General features: G+C 42.1%; 1 protein-coding gene across 1 annotated transcript in view; it reads left to right on the forward strand.

Moving 5' to 3' along the window:
* Positions 1 to 269: 269 nt before the first annotated feature.
* PLCB1 (phospholipase C beta 1) overlaps positions 270 to 18,017 on the forward strand; it is a 587,785-nt gene continuing 570,037 nt past the window's right edge. Inside the window, exon 1 of the mRNA XM_020809018.3 lies at positions 270 to 548. Within this exon, the coding sequence (XP_020664677.3) occupies positions 450 to 548 (99 nt within the window). The 5' untranslated portion in view covers positions 270 to 449. The remainder of the gene's footprint in view (positions 549 to 18,017) is intronic.

Here is an 18,017-nt window from a genome sequence, read left to right on the forward strand (position 1 = left end):
GCCGACGAGTCAGCCGGGAAAGGAAGAAGAGGGCGGCCGCGGCATTTGCATGAGCAGCGGGGAAGCGCCCGCGGAGCGCCTCGGCGGGTGGGCGAGCGGGTGAGGGGTGTCCTGGGCGCGCGCGGGCGCGCGGGCGCGCGTTCTCCCTCGCGCCTCTCTCTCTCGCACTATATAGGATGTGCCGCGGAATGGTCGGTGGCTCCTTGCGGTAGGCGCGCGTGCGGCTCGCCCTTGCCTTGCTTTGCCTTGCCTTGCCAGGCGCGCTTCCCCGGAGCCGCCGCCGCCGCCGCCACTACCCGGTTCGTCTTCTCGGTCTCGGCAGCCCGAGTGTGAGAGAGAGAGGCAGGCAGCTCTCCCGGCAGGCGCTGCTTGCTCTTGCTGCCGCCGCCTGCTGCCTCGTTCTTCCTTCCTTCTCCTGCCGGGGGGGAAGCCTCCATGTGCGGCCGCCCATGGCTGGGGCACAGCCAGGGGTCCACGCTCTCCAGCTGCAGCCGGTCCGCGTCTCGGCCAGCCTCAAGAAGGGCACCACCTTCGTCAAGTGGGACGATGTAAGTTGAGGGAGCGCTGCCTCCGGCCGACCAGCCTTCGCCTCACACCGTTGGGCTGGCTGGCTGGCTGGGGGGGGGGGGGAGGGAGGAGAGAGACGGAGCCGTCTTTGCGCCGCTGGCAGAGCTCGCGGACGAGGGGCTCGCCGCTCGGGGGGTGGGGGGGCGCCTGGGGCATGCTTTTGCCAGGAGCGCACGCTGCCCTCAAGCAGCCCCTGCATGTGCTGGGTTGGAGGGTGTGGGTGAATGCGTGTGTGCGTGTGTGTGTGAAGGGAGGGGATGAAGGCACCCGTGTCCGGGCTGGGCACACCTGATCAGGTAGAGATCGCCCATCCGGCCAAGTTTCCCGCCGCTTCTGGGCGCGCAGAGGGTCCCAGAGTGGCTGAAGCTGAGTGGGCACCAGAAGGGGGGGGGGGAAGAGCAAACCAGGGAGCACATGCTCTGCATGCCAAAGATGCAGGTTTACTCCAGGCCGTTGCTACTTCGCGGTGCTTAGGCAGCCGGGCTGAGAGAGAAAGACCCCCCTTCTCCCTAAGGTGCCCGAGTGGCTTGGGCAAGTGGGTGCCCGTGGTTTGGCACCGTGTAGTAGAAGGCAATGCTCCTAAATCCCCGTCTTGTTCGGAGAAGGAAGGCAGAGTTCCTGGCATGCCTCCAGGCGTAGCGAAGGCGGAGGAGTGACGCTCAGGCGAGGGCCCTTTTTCTCAAGGGATGGCTAGGTGACGTGGAGGGGAAGCAGCCGGGGCTGGCAGGATGATGGCACACGTCGTGGATCCTGACAAGTGGCAGGTCCAGGGGAAATGGGGCGGGGCGGGGAGATGCAAGCGCTCCCTGCCAGCCTTAAAGTTGGGCGAGGAACACGAGAAGGGGGAACGCGCCCATCTTTCTGTAGTGCAATACTGGACGTTCACTCCCGTCAAGTTACCCTTAGCAACAAGCGACTCCGATGCATTTATGTAGATTCAGACGAAACGTTAAGTACAGCTTGGAAGGCATATGCGCACGATACCTTTGCATGGGCGTGTGTTTGCAGGAGGGAGGAGAGAAATAAAGAGGCTGAAGCGAAGCTCGGGACATGGAAAAAAAATTAGAAACTTCATCCTGGGACAGAGAGAGGTCATGCCAGCAATACCTGACTTTCTTCCACAAAAACAGAGCTTCTGAATTCTTGAGAGCATTGCCCGGGGGGTGGGTGGGTTGTTAGCTGGAGGTAATGGGTAGATGGGTATTCTAGACCAGCACATGTTAAAGGCATCTCTTGGGGGGGGCATTGATTTCCTGTATAACTCCTCCCCATAGGTTAGCCTTCACCGTGATTTGTTTGTTTGCTCCATATGTTTGTTTGCTCCATAAATAAATAAATAAATGTCAATTTCATATAATTATTGAATTGTTTTATTTATAGATATTCTGTGCTATCCATGCACGTGGGGCATTACAGGTTTCCATAGCTGAATATAGACAGAACTGCTCTCAAGTAGCTAGGAGTTTAAAATGAACGCAGGTAAAATGGGTATGAGTGGAGGTTAGGTGGAATAAAGACAAACAGGGGAAACGGTGTAATATAGTGTCAGTCCAAAGTTTGTTCCTGCTACTTTATTGCCTTGCCTTCCACATTTTGCCTCAGCAAGATAAAGATTAAAAAATGAAGTTGTTCTGCTATGGTTATTTGCTTTTACATCTTTCTAGAGTTAAAGGCATGAAGTTAAGGATGATGTCTCTAGTATTCAAATATCTGAAATAAATCTTTGCTGTCCCCTCTTTGTAGCCTACGTGACCCTTGTTTAATATAATCCAAAGTGCACAAGTGAATTTATTGGGTATCAGTTACAATAAATTTTCATAAAATACACGAGTTTTCCTGTTCTGGAGAGAATACAGTTCAGGCTTGTTTTCTCTGAGGTTTTCAATGTATGTTTGAACTGTGTCACATCGGAATAAAAGGAGGGAGCTCACGTGACTGAGTCTTCTTCCATACAAAATATTTTTTAAAAAACTGTACAAGTAGAAAATCAGTGTTTTAGAAAGAAAGGCTTTCTTTTAGCCTGCTTGACATATTGGATTTCTACACACATGTCTTTACAGAGAAGCTGGCTACACTGGATAGATTTCATTCCTCAGTGATTCCTAGCTCTGAACAGATTTTTCTGGCCATCAAGTTTTGGCAATGAAAACTGCAGGTGGCTTCCATCCCCATTTCACTTGGAACTGCATTGGGGATGAAAGCAGTAAAGCCCCCATCATTGCTCGTAGGGTTCTGCTCTGTATTGGGTCCCCTGTGCTTCCTCTAGAGTAAGGGGAAAAAACTCAAGTCATTCCTATTACCTACATCATATGGCATCATTCAGTTTGGCCTGTGTCTCTAGAATCTGGATTGGTAAAGGATGTTTCTTCAGCAAAACTGAACATTATTTCTGTTTCTAGCTGAAATTCCTAAAGCAACAGGTGTGTTTGTTTTACTCGGTGCATCTAATGGAGGATGCTGATTGAAGTGGATTTTTTGGATACAGTCATAGCGTAAATATATTCAACCACAGAGGATGGAAGATGCAGACATTCTTTAGAAATTTTGTTTCATAGGGATTGCTTCTAGACGTGTGCTGTTTCTGCGTCTTTGGTCTTACAGACTGGATACAGTAATTCAGAGCAATCAGCAGAGACATAAGCGGTTAAAAATCTTTAAGATAAAAAGGATTTCTGTTGGGACTTTACCAATGATAGGCTTTTGTAAGGTATTAGGCTTGTTTTGTGATTCTGACTATATTTATGGACAGTAAATTGAAAGGGGGAAGAGCTTGCATTTTAATAAGGCTTGAAAATAGAAAGTTTGTGTAAGGTATCCAGATGTAATTAAAAACAACATCTTATCACAGCACTGCCAGACATGCATTTTGAAGAGAGATACTGGTGTCTGGTATAGCAGTGCAGTCTGTAATCCAGCATATGAGTTGTGAACAGATAACTTGAGGAAGGTGTGAAAAGCGGTTTGTCTTTATTCCCTTCATGCACAGATAGATGCTAGCATCCATCTAACATGTAATCAAGTTACAACACAGCTCCACTATTGCTTTTGCCCAGTCTCACTGTGACAGTTTTAATCATAAGAAATCCTGTGCTGGTCTACAAGTGAGGAGGAAATGGTATGTCATATCAAGCATTTAGCAGTGTTAGAGCACACTGTGCTCCTTCGATGTCTAGCAGTGTCGAGCAGAAGAAGGCTGGTGATTTGCCAGAGATCAGCAGGAGTTTCTGACTTGCAGATATTGAACAACAGCAATAGCAAAGTGAATTAGATTACTGAAATGAAGAATGCTCGAGACAGCCAGGAGCAGACTTTTATGCAGGAAAATGGTTCTGGTGCTAAAAAAGATTTTCTAGTATGAGAATGTGCTTAGAGAAACTGGGGAGCATCTTCTGCTCATGGATCTGGTTGGTAGATTTTGAGGTTCTGCCTAAACACGGCAGATCGGACAATCTGAAAATCAAATCTAGCATGCTTGTTGTTACTTCTGAGTTGAAAAGGTGGTGAAGACATAATACATTTTCTGGATTGTTATGAGAGTCAGGGTACATGGATGTTCCTCTTCTCAAGCAGTAATCAGTACTGCAAGTGTGCATCTATTATTGAAGGCTAAGATTGTCCTTAATTACAGCAATCCGAAGTTTTTGAATATCTGAATGTACAGAATTATTCCGATAACATTTGTGTCTAAGCAATTTGTATTACGTACTTAAAAAGAGCTACAACAAACTATCATGAATTAAGGTACAGTTAAGTCAAAATATTTCATGGGTGAAGCTTTTGCAAAAAACTGTTCAGTTGCTATTTTTGCTAGTTTTGAATATTGTTAGCAAGTTATCATCTACATAAGGTTAAAAAATCCTTTTATCTAAATAATATTGAGTTATTTTATATATTCCCTCTCATGCAGTACCAGAACTAGGGGACATCCACTCCAATTGAGTGTTTGGAGAGTGAGAACAGACAAAAGAATTTTTTTTTTTACCCAGCGTGTTGTTAATTGGTGGAACTCCTTGCCACAGGATGTGGTGATGGTATCTGGCCTAGATGCCTTGAAAAGGGGATTGGACAGATTTCTGGAGGAAAAGTCCATCACAGGTTACAAGCCAAGATGGGGATGTATAATCTCCAGGTTTAAAAGGAATGCCCTTCAAAATGCCAGATGCAGGGGAGGGGGATCAGGAGACAGGCATCTCGTTGTCTCGTGTGCTCCCAGAGGCATCTGGTGGGGCCACTGTGAGATACAGGAAGCTGGCCTAGATGGGCCCTTGGCCTGATCCAGCAGGGCTCTTCTTAATGTTCTTATGTTCTTATTCTTTTCCAATGCCATTAAACTGAGTAAAGTTTATCTTGATATTTGGGCTTTGAATCATTGCCTCATTTGGGACAGTTTAAAAAACAAACAAACCCAACCCCTTCTGAAAAGCAAAGCACTATGGCTAAAGCGGCGCTGGGAACTAGAACCATAATAGTATAAAGATCATGAATAAACGCAACTGTTGCACTTAGCAGCTCTGTCATTCTAATCGTAAACCAAACAAGTGCAGATCAATGATAGGACTTCTTGACATCTACAGGTACTTCTGCAGCTAAAGCAACTACACGGGAAAAATTTAATACAGGAATAATTGAACCCCTTTCTTCCCTACTTCTCTTCTTCCTCGTAAGAACATCTTTCTAATAGCTGCTGTTAACTGCGAAGGAAAGGAAACTCAAGTGCCCAGATTGCACATTTCTGTCTTGTCCTCAGCATCTCGTAATAGCGGAGGGAGAATTGAGATTGGGGAAGGTTTGTGTGTGTGTTCATATTCCACTCCCGGCCTTCCTAGCTGAGCCCCAACCATATAAGATTGCTCCCTCTGTCTTGCCAATGTCTCAGCATTGACATATTACATATAGGTGTGTACGAAGAGTACAGATCCTGTGGTTTGGCAGACCTGAAGCCAGCTGGTTACGGCTGCATGAAATTGAGAACAGTAGATTTTTTTTTGCATCAGTTGCCAAACCTGGTTGGACTCTTATATGTTTGTTTACATCTGGGTAAGATTCTTCTCGTCAGTCAGTCCTCTGCTCATTCTTCACCTCTTTGCACTCTGCCCCCCTCCAAATATCTAACTGTCAAACCTGCTTTAACCCTTAATGTTGACAAACAGCAGAAGCAGATACTATGTGAAAGAGCCATGGTGAATACGGATTCTGTGCTAGTACAGCCTAAGGATTACAAGGGTGATACAGAAATGGGCAAGAAGAAGAAATGTACAACAAAGAAAGCCATCTGATGTTGGGCAGGTTCCGGAAAAGTGATAAGATGTAACTGCTAATATAGCCTTCTGTCTGGCCACCATCTTTAGAGGCTTTTCTCTTGGGTTGATGCTTCCCTCTGCTTCTCAGCAGGGACCCAGTCTGGAATCCAGGCCCACAGAGGATCCACCTGAAATGCTCCTTAGTAACATGTAAACTCCAGGCTAAGATCTCTCCCCCCACCCCAACATGAATACTATGCTTGATGTTTCATTTCATATTTGTTCTTAGTTTTGGGGGCTCTTAACACTCTGCTATTTTAACATTTTGATATATTTTCAGCTGAATTATTTGCTGCCTTCATAAAATCTGTGGTTGTCTAGATTGCTAACAGGTAAATTAGAAGAGAACATTAGAAGACTTTTGCTTTTTACTCAGAGTATTAGAATATCTGGATCTTCCAGTGAAATTGCTTGGTTACAGATAAGTTACAGAATTTATTGGTACAGATGCAGAGAAGACCCGTAGACCATTAGCTTAGAGAACTTTAGAAGAGGATTAGCCACATTCATTAAGAATAAGGTGCCAACAGTGTATCCAAAAGATGTGCCTCCTTGACTTGGGGCTAGAATTGATTATCCATCGGGTCCCTTCCAGCTCTGCAGTTCTAAGGTGATGTTGATGATGGTGAGAAGAGGAAGGAAGCTGCACTTCTTTGTCAGACTTCCAGATGTCTAGGTGGCTGCTTGTTGAAAACACGGAGAGAGTGGAAGAGTAAGTAAAACTGAATCTTTCATATGACATGGCTTCATATAATATTTTTTCAAACTTAGAAAGTGCCTGTAGGAAGTTGCTTTATAAGTTATTGGTAGTACAATATGACTGATGTGGTGACTGCTCCCTCTCTGAGTGATGATAGGCCACTTCTTTTACAGAGGTGCCTTGATTTATGAACTTAATCCGTCCCAGAAGATGTTCATAAGTCAAAATGTTCGTAAGTCAAATCAGCATTTCCCATAAGAATGCACTGAAACCTGATTAATCCGTTCCGGCTGTTTTTTGTTTGTATGTAGAGGTGCCATTTGTAAGTGAAAGTGTTAGTTCCCATAGGAACTAATGCAAAACTAGTTAATCCGTCCTCTACTACTATGGGGAGAATTTTTTTAAACCTAAAATGACTTAGGTTAAAAAAAGGTCAGGAAAGAAGGGAGGGAGGGAACAAACACCTTTTAAACAGAACATCTTTAAAACCAAACAGCTTTAAACCAAACCAAGTACCTTTTAGACCAATTTTTACATTTTAAAATTACCGTACCAGGCAGTCCAAAGTCCATTTCCCACTTTCCCCGTGTTTTTTGTTTGTTTGTAAGTCAAAGCTCCATTTGCAAGTCAAAGCAAAATTTTGCGAACGGAGCTGTTCATAAGTCGAAATGTTTGTATGGCGGGGCGTTTGTAAGTCAAGGCACCACTGTATTTCTGAATTCAAACTACAGTATATTTTAAATATTTCTAAAATGCCTGCAAAGCTCAAAGTGGTCAGAAACACGGCCTGGGCAGGAATGGGTGATTGCTGGGAAACAGGTAAAATTTTCAGGGTCTTGTAGCAGGAGACATTTTGAGTGTAAACCTATTACTGTAAGGAGGGGGAAGCAGCTAAACAGTACATTATGCTTATGGACATTTGCCTTAATTCATTATATTCCTTCTGTTGTGGCATTCAAGGCAACAGATTTTGAGTTTTAGGGTCATGCTCTGTTCCGGCACTGAACAAACTGAAACTTTGTAACATTCAGCAAGATGGCATCATCTGGCACCTCACATCAAGAGCTTATTTCACATCTGTATGTATTTCCCGTATCACAGTCTTGTGAAGTTGTGTTACAGCAACTCTAACAGGGCTTTCAAGGAAAGTGAGATAGTTAAGGAGTAATACAACTTCCCCTCCAGCGAGTTTCCATGAACAACCAGAGACTTGAACCCAGGTCTTCTAAGTTCTACTTAGAGACAGGCAAGCAGTTTGTTCTGGAACATTTTAAGTAGTCAATATGGCACTACAGGTGCCACATGTTCCCACCCCCCGACTCCCCCACTTCACAGCTGGCACCTGTTGCTCATTCGTTCACTGTTGCACAGTCTTCCAGTCCTGGAAGGAGTGTGGATTTCTCCACCTCCTCCAGCAGCTGCCCACTCACAGACAGCTGTAACATTCTCTTCCTGTCTCACAAATTCTCTGTAGTTGGGTTCTTGTTTATCTGTATAGCCAGCATCTGAGAGAGAAACTAGATGTGATATTACAGATGTCATTGTTCATCTCTGTTTTCCTCCTCTAGCAGACATGGGATATCTTATCTGGACTTAGCCTGTGATATGGGATGAGAGAAGAGGATTTAACCCTTGTTTTTCCTTGATGTTTTTTTTTAAAGAATTTATTTATTTATTTATTTATTTATTTATTTATTCAATTTATATGCCACCCACACTACCCAGAGGTCTCTGGGCGGCTTACAATAATTAAAATTCAATACAGTAAAAGATAAAAATAATTAAAATACAATTAAAATACAATTAAAATTGCCATTATTCCCATCTGCCTTGTTCCCATGTGAGGAGGTCCTGATAACAAGGTCTAACATGCCAAAGTCAATATACATGAAGCATTTGACTTTAGAGAGACCAGCCAGGCAAGGAGGATCCAGAAGCAGAATCAGCAAACGGCAAAACTAATTTCAAAGGAACAAGGTTCTTGCTAGCAAGTCAGCTGAATCAGGATCGCCCAGGATCTGAAATCAATGGAATTTAAAACAGCAACTAGGCAGGAACATTCTAAGAGCCAAATCAAACACAGAGGTCAGGTGTGGGCAGATCAAACCATACCAAGGAGCTGTAAAAGAAATGCAGACATTGTATTTAGTAATTTGACTGAGCTAGAATTCAGGTTTTATGCCTGAGTGGCCTGAGTCCACCCAGAAGTCAAATGCAAACAGTCCAGCATTGTCTGCTTGGGAGGAGAACTCTTTGCTTGAGGACACATCTTACTCCCCGGGAACTGGCTGCTCCTGACAGCCCTGAGCAGAACTTGTCCCTTCGCTTGGAAGGGACAAGTCCTGTGGATTTGGAGGGGATCTAGCCAGCTCTATATAACTCGGGGACAGTTCTCTCTCCCTCCCACCCTCCCTCACCCCCCTCACTCTCTCTGTAAGAACACAGTCTCTTGTATTCTTGCATCTTGGAGGGCCCTGAGTCTTCCGTTGTCTCCTTGCTCTCCTTATGCTCAGGAGGATCAGACTTGTCTTTGCTGGAATGGTCCTATAACATGGCATGACATTATTGAAAGGTGATCCCTGCCCTTTAATGTATTGTATTATTTGGGGTGAGAATTTTTGGCTGGAATTGGCCAAAATTATGTATGTGCATGGGAGAGAAAAGATTATTTCTTGTAGAGATATAAACATGCCTGACCAATTATTTCTTAAGAAGTATGCTGAGCATACTAGACTAGAAACATTGTTGCCTGTATATTCAGCATCTTATTCTTTACTAGACGCAGAAAAGTAGCCAGTAAAAGAAAACCCTGGTAGTTCTACAACACCTTTCCAGAAGCGTGTGAGAGAAGCAACGGAAAGTATTTTAGCTGCTTTGAATATTTTATCAGGCAGACTTTTAATGATGAAGTCCTGGTACTGGGCCCACTCAAAACATTTTGCTCTCCAACGTGAGGTTATCCAACTTCCCCTTAAGTTAAAATACTGCCATATCCTTCTTCCATTGTGATTAGTATAGGAAATTCTCAAATAAGTCACTTTAATGTAGAACTACACACAGAAATAGAGGTGCTGGAGGAGGCTCTTGAGAGTCCCCCCGACTGCAAGGAGAACAAACCTATCAATTCTAAAGGAAATCAACTCTGAGTGCTCACTGGAAGGACAGATCCTGAAGCTGAGGCTTCAGTACTTTGACCATCTCATGAGAAGAGAAGACTCCCTGGGAAAGACCCTGATGTTGGGAAAGAGTGAAGGCAAGAGGAGAAGGGGATGACAGAGGACGAGATGGCTGGACAGTGTCATCGAAGCTCCCAACATGAATTTGACCAGACTCCGGGAGGCAGTGGAAGACAGGAGGGCCTGGTGTGCTCTGGTCCGTGGGGTCACGAAGAGTCAGACACGACTAAACAACTAAATGATGACACACAGAAGGAAAAATGAATGCCTTTCCTGCCCAAGGGACACAGAATGAGGATGTGTTGTTTGAATAGCATTGTGTGCATTAGTCACAACTGTGGACCTGCATCAGGGGGAAGAAATTGCAGAAAAGCCAAAATAAATTTTGTTCCAAAACTTTGTTCCACTATCTTTTTTTCAGTGTCAGAGCTTAAAGCTAGAACAAAAGAAGATTAAATTAAAGCCCCCTTGAGCAGCTGTTGGGCACATTCTTCTCCTCAAACAAAACAAAAGGAACAACAACAACAACAACAACAACAACAACAACAACAACAACAACAACAACAACAACAACAACCTCAACCCACCAAACAAAAAAGGATTCCTGTACTGTAAATAGCTGTGTGGAGAAAAGTGTTTCAGTGAGTGTAGCTTTCTACAAGAACCACACTTGCTTAAAGTCTTCCCTCCATATAACTGGTAAAAATACAGGGGCATGCCTGCTTTGGGCTTTTGGGAACCCTGGAAGGAATTAAGCCCAGGTATCTCCTGGAAATTTGGTCCCCGGGGATGTGGGCCAGCAGTGACAAGAAAACACTGTTGTAATCACCTGATCAAATAAAGGACTTTACCAACAATTTGGACAGATGAAGTTATTGGTTCTGCCAGGAGCAGGGGTGCTGATCCTCAACACCACAAATTTTCTCAATCTTCTTATTCATTTATTAATTATTATTTATTTACTTTATTTGTATCCTACTTTCGCTCAGTGAAGAGAGTCAAGGCGGTGTACTATAGCTAAAAAGTGCATATGTTTAAAATCACAATAAATTAAAATATTCATACTAAATGCAGTTAAGCTTAAACAATATTTAAAATATTAAAATTTAAAACACACAATAATAATATTTTCTTCCTCATTCCTCCTCCGCCTTTGCTCTTGTCCCACTACCACAGCTCTTTCAAGCTGATGCAGCACTATCCAAGCATTGTAGATGAATTCATACATACTGCATAAAACAGACCACTAGTAATGAAGTGGGTACTTGGAGCACTCCACACGAGATGATGTATGATCTAATGTCCAGGTAACAATGATGTCCCTGTAAATATAGGAAGGAAAGACAACAGAATACATATAAAGATATATCCTATTTGATTTAGGAGACGTTCTTTCTGGGTGAAATATATGTGCAGTTTTATGGGGCATCATTTTATATGAAAATTTGGGCATCTTTATGCTTGATATGATATGCTGTTCACATCTGAAACTGGGGGATGAGGCAGTATTGAATGCTTTTGGTACTGTGTACTTAAAATTGCAAGACCTCAAGAGAGGCAATGATTTAATTCACCCCTTGCTAAATTTTTTTTTACAATGTTGGAAGGTCTGGCATTTGATCTTCCCTGATGGAAAAGTCAGTGTGCAAAATGAAAAATGTGTTGGCACTTGCTTCTGTTCCAGCATGTGAGGAGACTAAACTATTCTGCAGCCAAAACCATCTAGATAAATGTCTGAAATACAACTGATTAAGGATTATGGGAGTTGTAATCTGATGCCTCTGGAGGGTGCTATCATGGGGGAAGATTTTCCTTCCTTATCATGCAGAGGCAGGAAAGAGTACAACACAAACCAGTCCTTTCCTGCTGTCTTCCATGACCTTTATCTATATCAGTGGTTCTTAACCTTGGGTTACTCAGGTGTTTTTGAACTGCAACTCCCAGAAACCCTAGCCAGCACAGCTGGTGGTGAAGGCTTCTGGGAGTTGCAGTCCAAAAACACCTGAGTAAACAAAGGTTAAGAACCACTGATCTATATGAACCAGTATTCACTGTCTCCATTTGCCTTCATTCTTAATCTCTTATCATGGGTAGAAGAGATTATGTAGGGTGAGGCTGTTCCTAAGTAATGTGGAAAAGATTTAATTCTGAGTGGATGTTGAGTTTTATTTACTGAACAACATTAAAAATGTTTGTTTAGCATTTATATTTTTCATTTCAGCTGGGAAATATATACAAGATTAGATTTCCCAGTGCATTCTTTTTTTTTTTTAAATACAAAGTTTGCTAGTGGAAGACAACATATGGTACTGGGTGGTGTCCTTGATTTATGTTCCAGATGGAGATTTCCAAAGAGGGAAGTGGGTTCCTTATGAAAGCATTGTGTGCTTGTTGCAGTGTTCCTTACTATTTTAGGACAGGCACGACAAAGAAAGACCTCCCAGAATGACTGGAACTTAAAGTTGGGCAGAATTTCTGCCAGTAGGACTATTTTGGAGAAACATCCCTGCCTTTTATGTTTTGTTGTTGATAAACATATGCTGGTATATTCACATGGGTGGAGAACAGGACGTGTGCTCAAGAAATGGCAGAGGTCCTCCCAGCTGTGGCTTTTTGTAGGCACATGGCCTCATCTTGTTACAGATTGGCTTGCTGCAGCTGGAAACAAAGCAGGTTCCTTTGGATCTGGAAGAATGTAGCTCTTCAAATGTTGTTGGGCTGCACTTCCTATCATCCTCCACCACTGGCTATGCTACACAGGGTTGATCGGAGTTGCAATCCAGGAGGGACACGGGTTCTCCTGATCTGTTCTCATCGATGATATCAATAGTATTTTAGGTGTCCTATTATAATTTTTCTCCTCTCCTCTCCTTCCATGGCCCCTCTTCTCCTGTTGGCAGCGGCGGCAGGCTAAGAGGACAGTTGTAGTAAATTATATATACCAACAAAGCCGATATTTGAGGAGAGAGAGAGAGAGAGTGCCGGAGAGTACTGAACCTACAGATAAAATGCATGTGTAGGTTACCAGGAGTGGGGTAGGAGGGTGTATTTTGATGTCAGTCAGAAGTATAGTTTTAATTTTGTTGTTTTCTAAGCCAAAAAATGAGAGATCTTACTACAAAGAAGCCCAAGACCATTATGCTTTTATGCATATCTGCTTGGTTCGCAGGCTATAAAAGATAGACGTATTGACTTTTAGCTATACGACTTGCAGTCCTTTATCACCGGGTGCACAGGTTTCAAATTGGTCAACATTCTAAGTTGGAACGATGGAGGTTGGCTGCATTGAACCTAATAGGACTTATATCTCTGTTAAGTTGTACAAGATTGTACTGTACTTCTCCAGGTCTGTTTATTTCAAGAGATCTGTAACACTTTGGTATGTAACAGCTGAAATTCGAAAAATGTGAACACATATAGGCTTGTTTTATAATTAGCAGTTATGAGCTGGATAACTGAGGGAAAATGGAGCCACCTCTTTAAGTAATTTATGGCTATTAACATGGCTGCAGCGTCAGAGGCTGGAAGTTCAGTTCTCCACTGTGCATACCAGAAGAGGTAGCCTGAGGGCCTTGGACAAGCTAAGCAGTCCCAGGGTGCCCCCTGAAGAGAGGAATGGTAAACCACTTTTGTGTACTCTTTACCTTAAAACAAACAAACCTGAATAGGGTAACTGTAAGTAGGAATTGACTTGATGGCACACAGTAATTTATTTTAATTTGTGCTCCATTGTGGCTTCATTCTTTCCTTTTAAAAAATCATATTGAGAAAGAAGGTGAATGTTGATGCCATGCACCCACTTACAAAAAGGACTAGGTAACATGCCCTTAGCATGCCTTATAACTAAAATGTTTGATGATATGGCTGACCAAAATATCAAGTATTAATTCATAACCATCTTCTAAAATAATCAGACACAGAACAAAAGGCAACGAAAGTCAAACCAGAATAGTCTGTTTGCCTGATAGCCTGATATTAAGTAAGTGTATTCCTTTTGGCTTCTTTCTGTGTTACAATTAGGAGGTAGCAGAAAACAGAGTGACTACAAGTTTGCTAGTGAAGATGGGAAACCTGGATCTGTGTCTTTAAGTCAGTGTAAACTGTTTTCATGATTACAGTATAAAAAAAATTAAACATACAATAGTTGGGCTTTAGTAGAAACAAGATTCAGTGTTTCCATAGACTTCTTTGAGATACATGTCAGTTCTTTGTCCATTTAACACACACAGCAAAATAATTATTAATAATATTTATTGGATTAAATAATAATCATATAATACACTTGTCAAATAAATATAGTTTAAAAATATATTTCTGTAATATTGTTTACATCTAAATTCTTGTTAATTTTCTTGTTTAGGAAAGTTTTGTGTCACCAGTATAGTTGCAGGGAAACTTGGACATAACCTATTGAATTGTTTCATCTCCTTGTAGTCCAGGGGACTCTCAAGAGTCTCCTCCAGCACCACAATTCAAAAACATCAGTTCTTAGGCGGTCAGCCTTCTTTATGGTCCAGCTCTCACTTCCATACATCGCTACTGGAAAAACCATAGCTTTGACTATGAGGACCTTTGTCAGCAAGGTGATGTCTCTGCTTTTTAAGATGCTGTCTAGGTTTGTCATTGCTTTCCTCCCAAGAAGCAGATGTCTTTTAATTTTGTGGCTGCTGTCACCATCTGCAGTGATCATGGAGCCCTAGAAAGTAAAATCTGTCACTCCTTTTGCATAGTCAGTGAAGCAGAAGTAGATGTTTTTCTGGAACTCTCTAGCTTTCTCCATAATGCAGCACATGTTAGCAATTTGGTCTCTAGTTCCTCTGCCCCTTCGAAATTCAGCTTGTACTTCTGGGAGTTCTCGGTCCACATACTGCTGAAGCCTACCTTGGAGGATTTTGACCATAATCTTGCTAGCGTGTGAAATGAGTACAATTGTATGGTAGTTGGAGCATTCTTTGGCACTGCCCTTCTTTGGGACTGGGGTGTAGACTGATCTTTTCCAGTCTTCTGGCCACTGCTGAGTTTTCCAAACTTGCTGACATATTGAGTTTAGCACCTTAGCAGCGTCATCTTTTAAGATTTTAAATAGTTCAACTGGAATGCCATCACCTCCACTGGCCTTGTTGTTAGCCCAGCTTTCTAAGGCCCACTTGACTTCACTCTCCAGGATGTCTTGCTGAAGGTCAGCAGCCACACTATCTGGGTTGTCTGGGACATGCAGATCTTTCTGGTATAATTCCTCTGTGTATTCTTGCCACCTCTTCTTGATATCTTCTGCTTCTGTTAGGTCCTTACCATTTTTGTCCTCTATCATGTCCATCTTTACACAAAATGTTTAGTACACGGGCTTACGTATAAAACTTTCATATTCTATTGTGTAATAAAATGTACACTCACTATGTAAACAACTGACTGGATAAAACTCCGATACTTTAAAGATGAAATCATATTGGTATAACAAATTTTCCAGAAAACCCATGATGTCATCATCTGGGGATGATATTTTGGAAATTTTCTCCCACATCTCTTGGGTAATCTCTTTCCTCTTGTGGAAGCCATGAGATAGGATGCCTTTAATTAGCAAAAAGTGCTGCCATCAGGATGACATTATTAGTGGCAGTGATTTTCAGTAATTAATGAATTCTTCCTCCTGTGCTACTGCTCCCATAGTTTCCACATGATGAAACGCATTATGCAGGAGGCATGGGACAGAAGTAGGAAATTTTAATTTCTGAATATCACCATGCTCATGATGTCGTCAGCCTTCTACAGGCTAATAGGATTTCAGCTATTTATTTATTTATCTGATTGATTGACTTATATACCACATCACTGGTGCAATGCACTATTCTTGGTGGCTCACAACAATAAATGAAACATAAACTAATAGGCTACAAATTAAAATTAAAAACTTTAGGCAGATAAAAGAAGTGGCACCAAAGGCAGATTCTCAACAAGACAGCAGGACAAGAGGCATAAAATCATGCAGGGTCAGTGTGGAAGGCCTCTCTGAAAAGCTACCTAAGGCTAAGGTTACTTATGGATTTAGGACATGGGGCTCCTCAACCCGAAATTTCAAGGGTGTGTGCCTTGGTCACAAGTTGCCCTCAGTGGAAGGTCAGTTGTTCAATGGAAGGTACCTGTATTCTAGACTGCCCATTATGGGCCGAGTCTTCCCCAGATGGCAGGTTGGTTGTAGGGATATTTGTGTGACCAGACATGCAAGTGGAAGCTGAGAAAAAAAGGGAAGACACTTGTGTGGTTGCTTTACATGCACTTCCCCCCCTTTCAAATGGACTGTGGCCATTGTGGGTATGAAGGAGGAAGGGTAGACTGGAACTTGCTTCCAAACATGTAGTTTTCTAAGTGAAGTAATCTTTTAAGTGGAGTACCATCTCCATCATGTGACACTCTGCTTTGACCTACAGTATAAATTTATATACCTCAGATAACAGGACTTTGACAAGTAGGCAGTGTTTTAGTATAGGAAAGCAATGGGATATTTGTAATCTTACATTAGGTTTTATAGCCTTTCACTATATATATATTTCTCTAATATAACTGGGATAGGGTGGGGACCAGGATGGATAAAATGAATGATTTTTTAAAAGTCAATTTGATCTAAACCATTATTTAATTTTTAAAAAATTAAAAAAATGTAAATCACATTTAAATCGTGATTTGAATCAAACCCACCCTGATGGGGGCACAAACACTATCTCCCCACTTCCAATTTTGTTACACTATGCCTGATTTTGTGGATTTTGTTACACTATGCCTGAGGAGAGATTTTGTTACACTATGCCTGAGGATTTTGTTACACTATGCCTGAGGAGAGATTACAAACCACAAGGACGTGCACACAATTTTGTGCCCCTTTGTGTATTTTTAAGGTCGGGCTACTAAAAGTATGGGATATGGAATTTGAATTTTGGACGTTGATGGCCAGTACAGCTGCCTATACAGTTTACAGAGCTTCTAAAGTTACTTTTTAAATAGCGTTCCCACAGCCTTCTGTCCAACCAGGCCACCATGCTGCTGGGGGATTCTGGAGGAGATAATTTAAAAAGTACCAGTTCTACTTGCCATCAGTCAAAAACAAGTCTATTGCGCTTTATGCTTAAGATTGTGGAATGCTTTCTTTTGAAAGTTGACTATTAGGGAGCCTAAATCACAAAGTTATTGTACCATAATATTGTTGTGTTAGGACCTTGTTCATGAAGCACCATTGATTAACACGTGGAACATCCCCAAGGACATTTACAACTCCCAGCAGTTCACTCAGGAAGCCAATTCAATTAATCTTCTAAAAGTGAAATATATGTGAATGCTTCATAATGAGATTGATGTTATTTTCCCATGTATGTCTCCCTGTCCTTTACATGTGTTAAATAGTGATAATGCACAGCCACACAAGAAATGTGGAACTTTTTTAAAAAATAAGATGCATTTTTCCCTGCAGGTGACTTGATATTGCTTACCATTATGTTTTTATACATGCAAAATATTTTTTTTTCCTGTCAAGAAAAGAAAGGATGAAGAGCAGAAGTATTTCATGCAGATACAGGTGGCAAATAAATTGATGGAGGGCACTTTTTAATTTTTTTTAAAACACTAGAGAGGAAGAAATAAACATGGAATTCCAAACCCTGAGGTATTCTCATAATCAGTGATAGGGAAAGTTACTTTTTTGAACTCCGATTCCCAGCAAGCGCCAGCTAGCATAACCACTGGCCTTTCTGGCTGGGATATACTGTGAGTTATGGTTCAGGAAAGTAATTTTTCCATCTCTATAATTGCTAATCATATAACACCTGTCCCCATGGAGACATTTGTAAGCTCTAGCTTTGCATATGCTTGTTGGTTTAAGGAACTTGTTTATGAGTGTTGTGTAAATATAATGTATAAGCAGCATGACTGAAAGCAGAAAGCAAAGGAAGATAGTGCCTTTGAAACAATTACTGCAAAATTAAGCAGGCAACTAACTGGTCAAAATGAAGCCTCTTGAAAATTATTACTACCAAATGATTGCAAAACGGCTGTTGCAGGGAAGTGCTGGCAGCACCTCTAGCAGAAGGTGAAATATGTGTATTTATTAACTAACAGGGCTGAGAGCAGGAGAGCAGGAGGAGAGGCTGTAGGACCATTAACAAGGCAGCTTGTTAATATAAAGCAGACTGTTTGATATGAGTATTCATGTTAGGGTGGCTTGATGTCTGCAATTGAGGTAGATTTGTGTGAATTTGGATAGTATTTTGTGGGTGGAGAAGCACTGGG

This window comes from Pogona vitticeps, chromosome 1 (genome assembly GCF_051106095.1).
Source record: "Pogona vitticeps strain Pit_001003342236 chromosome 1, PviZW2.1, whole genome shotgun sequence".
Classification (NCBI taxonomy): Eukaryota; Metazoa; Chordata; class Lepidosauria; order Squamata; family Agamidae; genus Pogona; species Pogona vitticeps.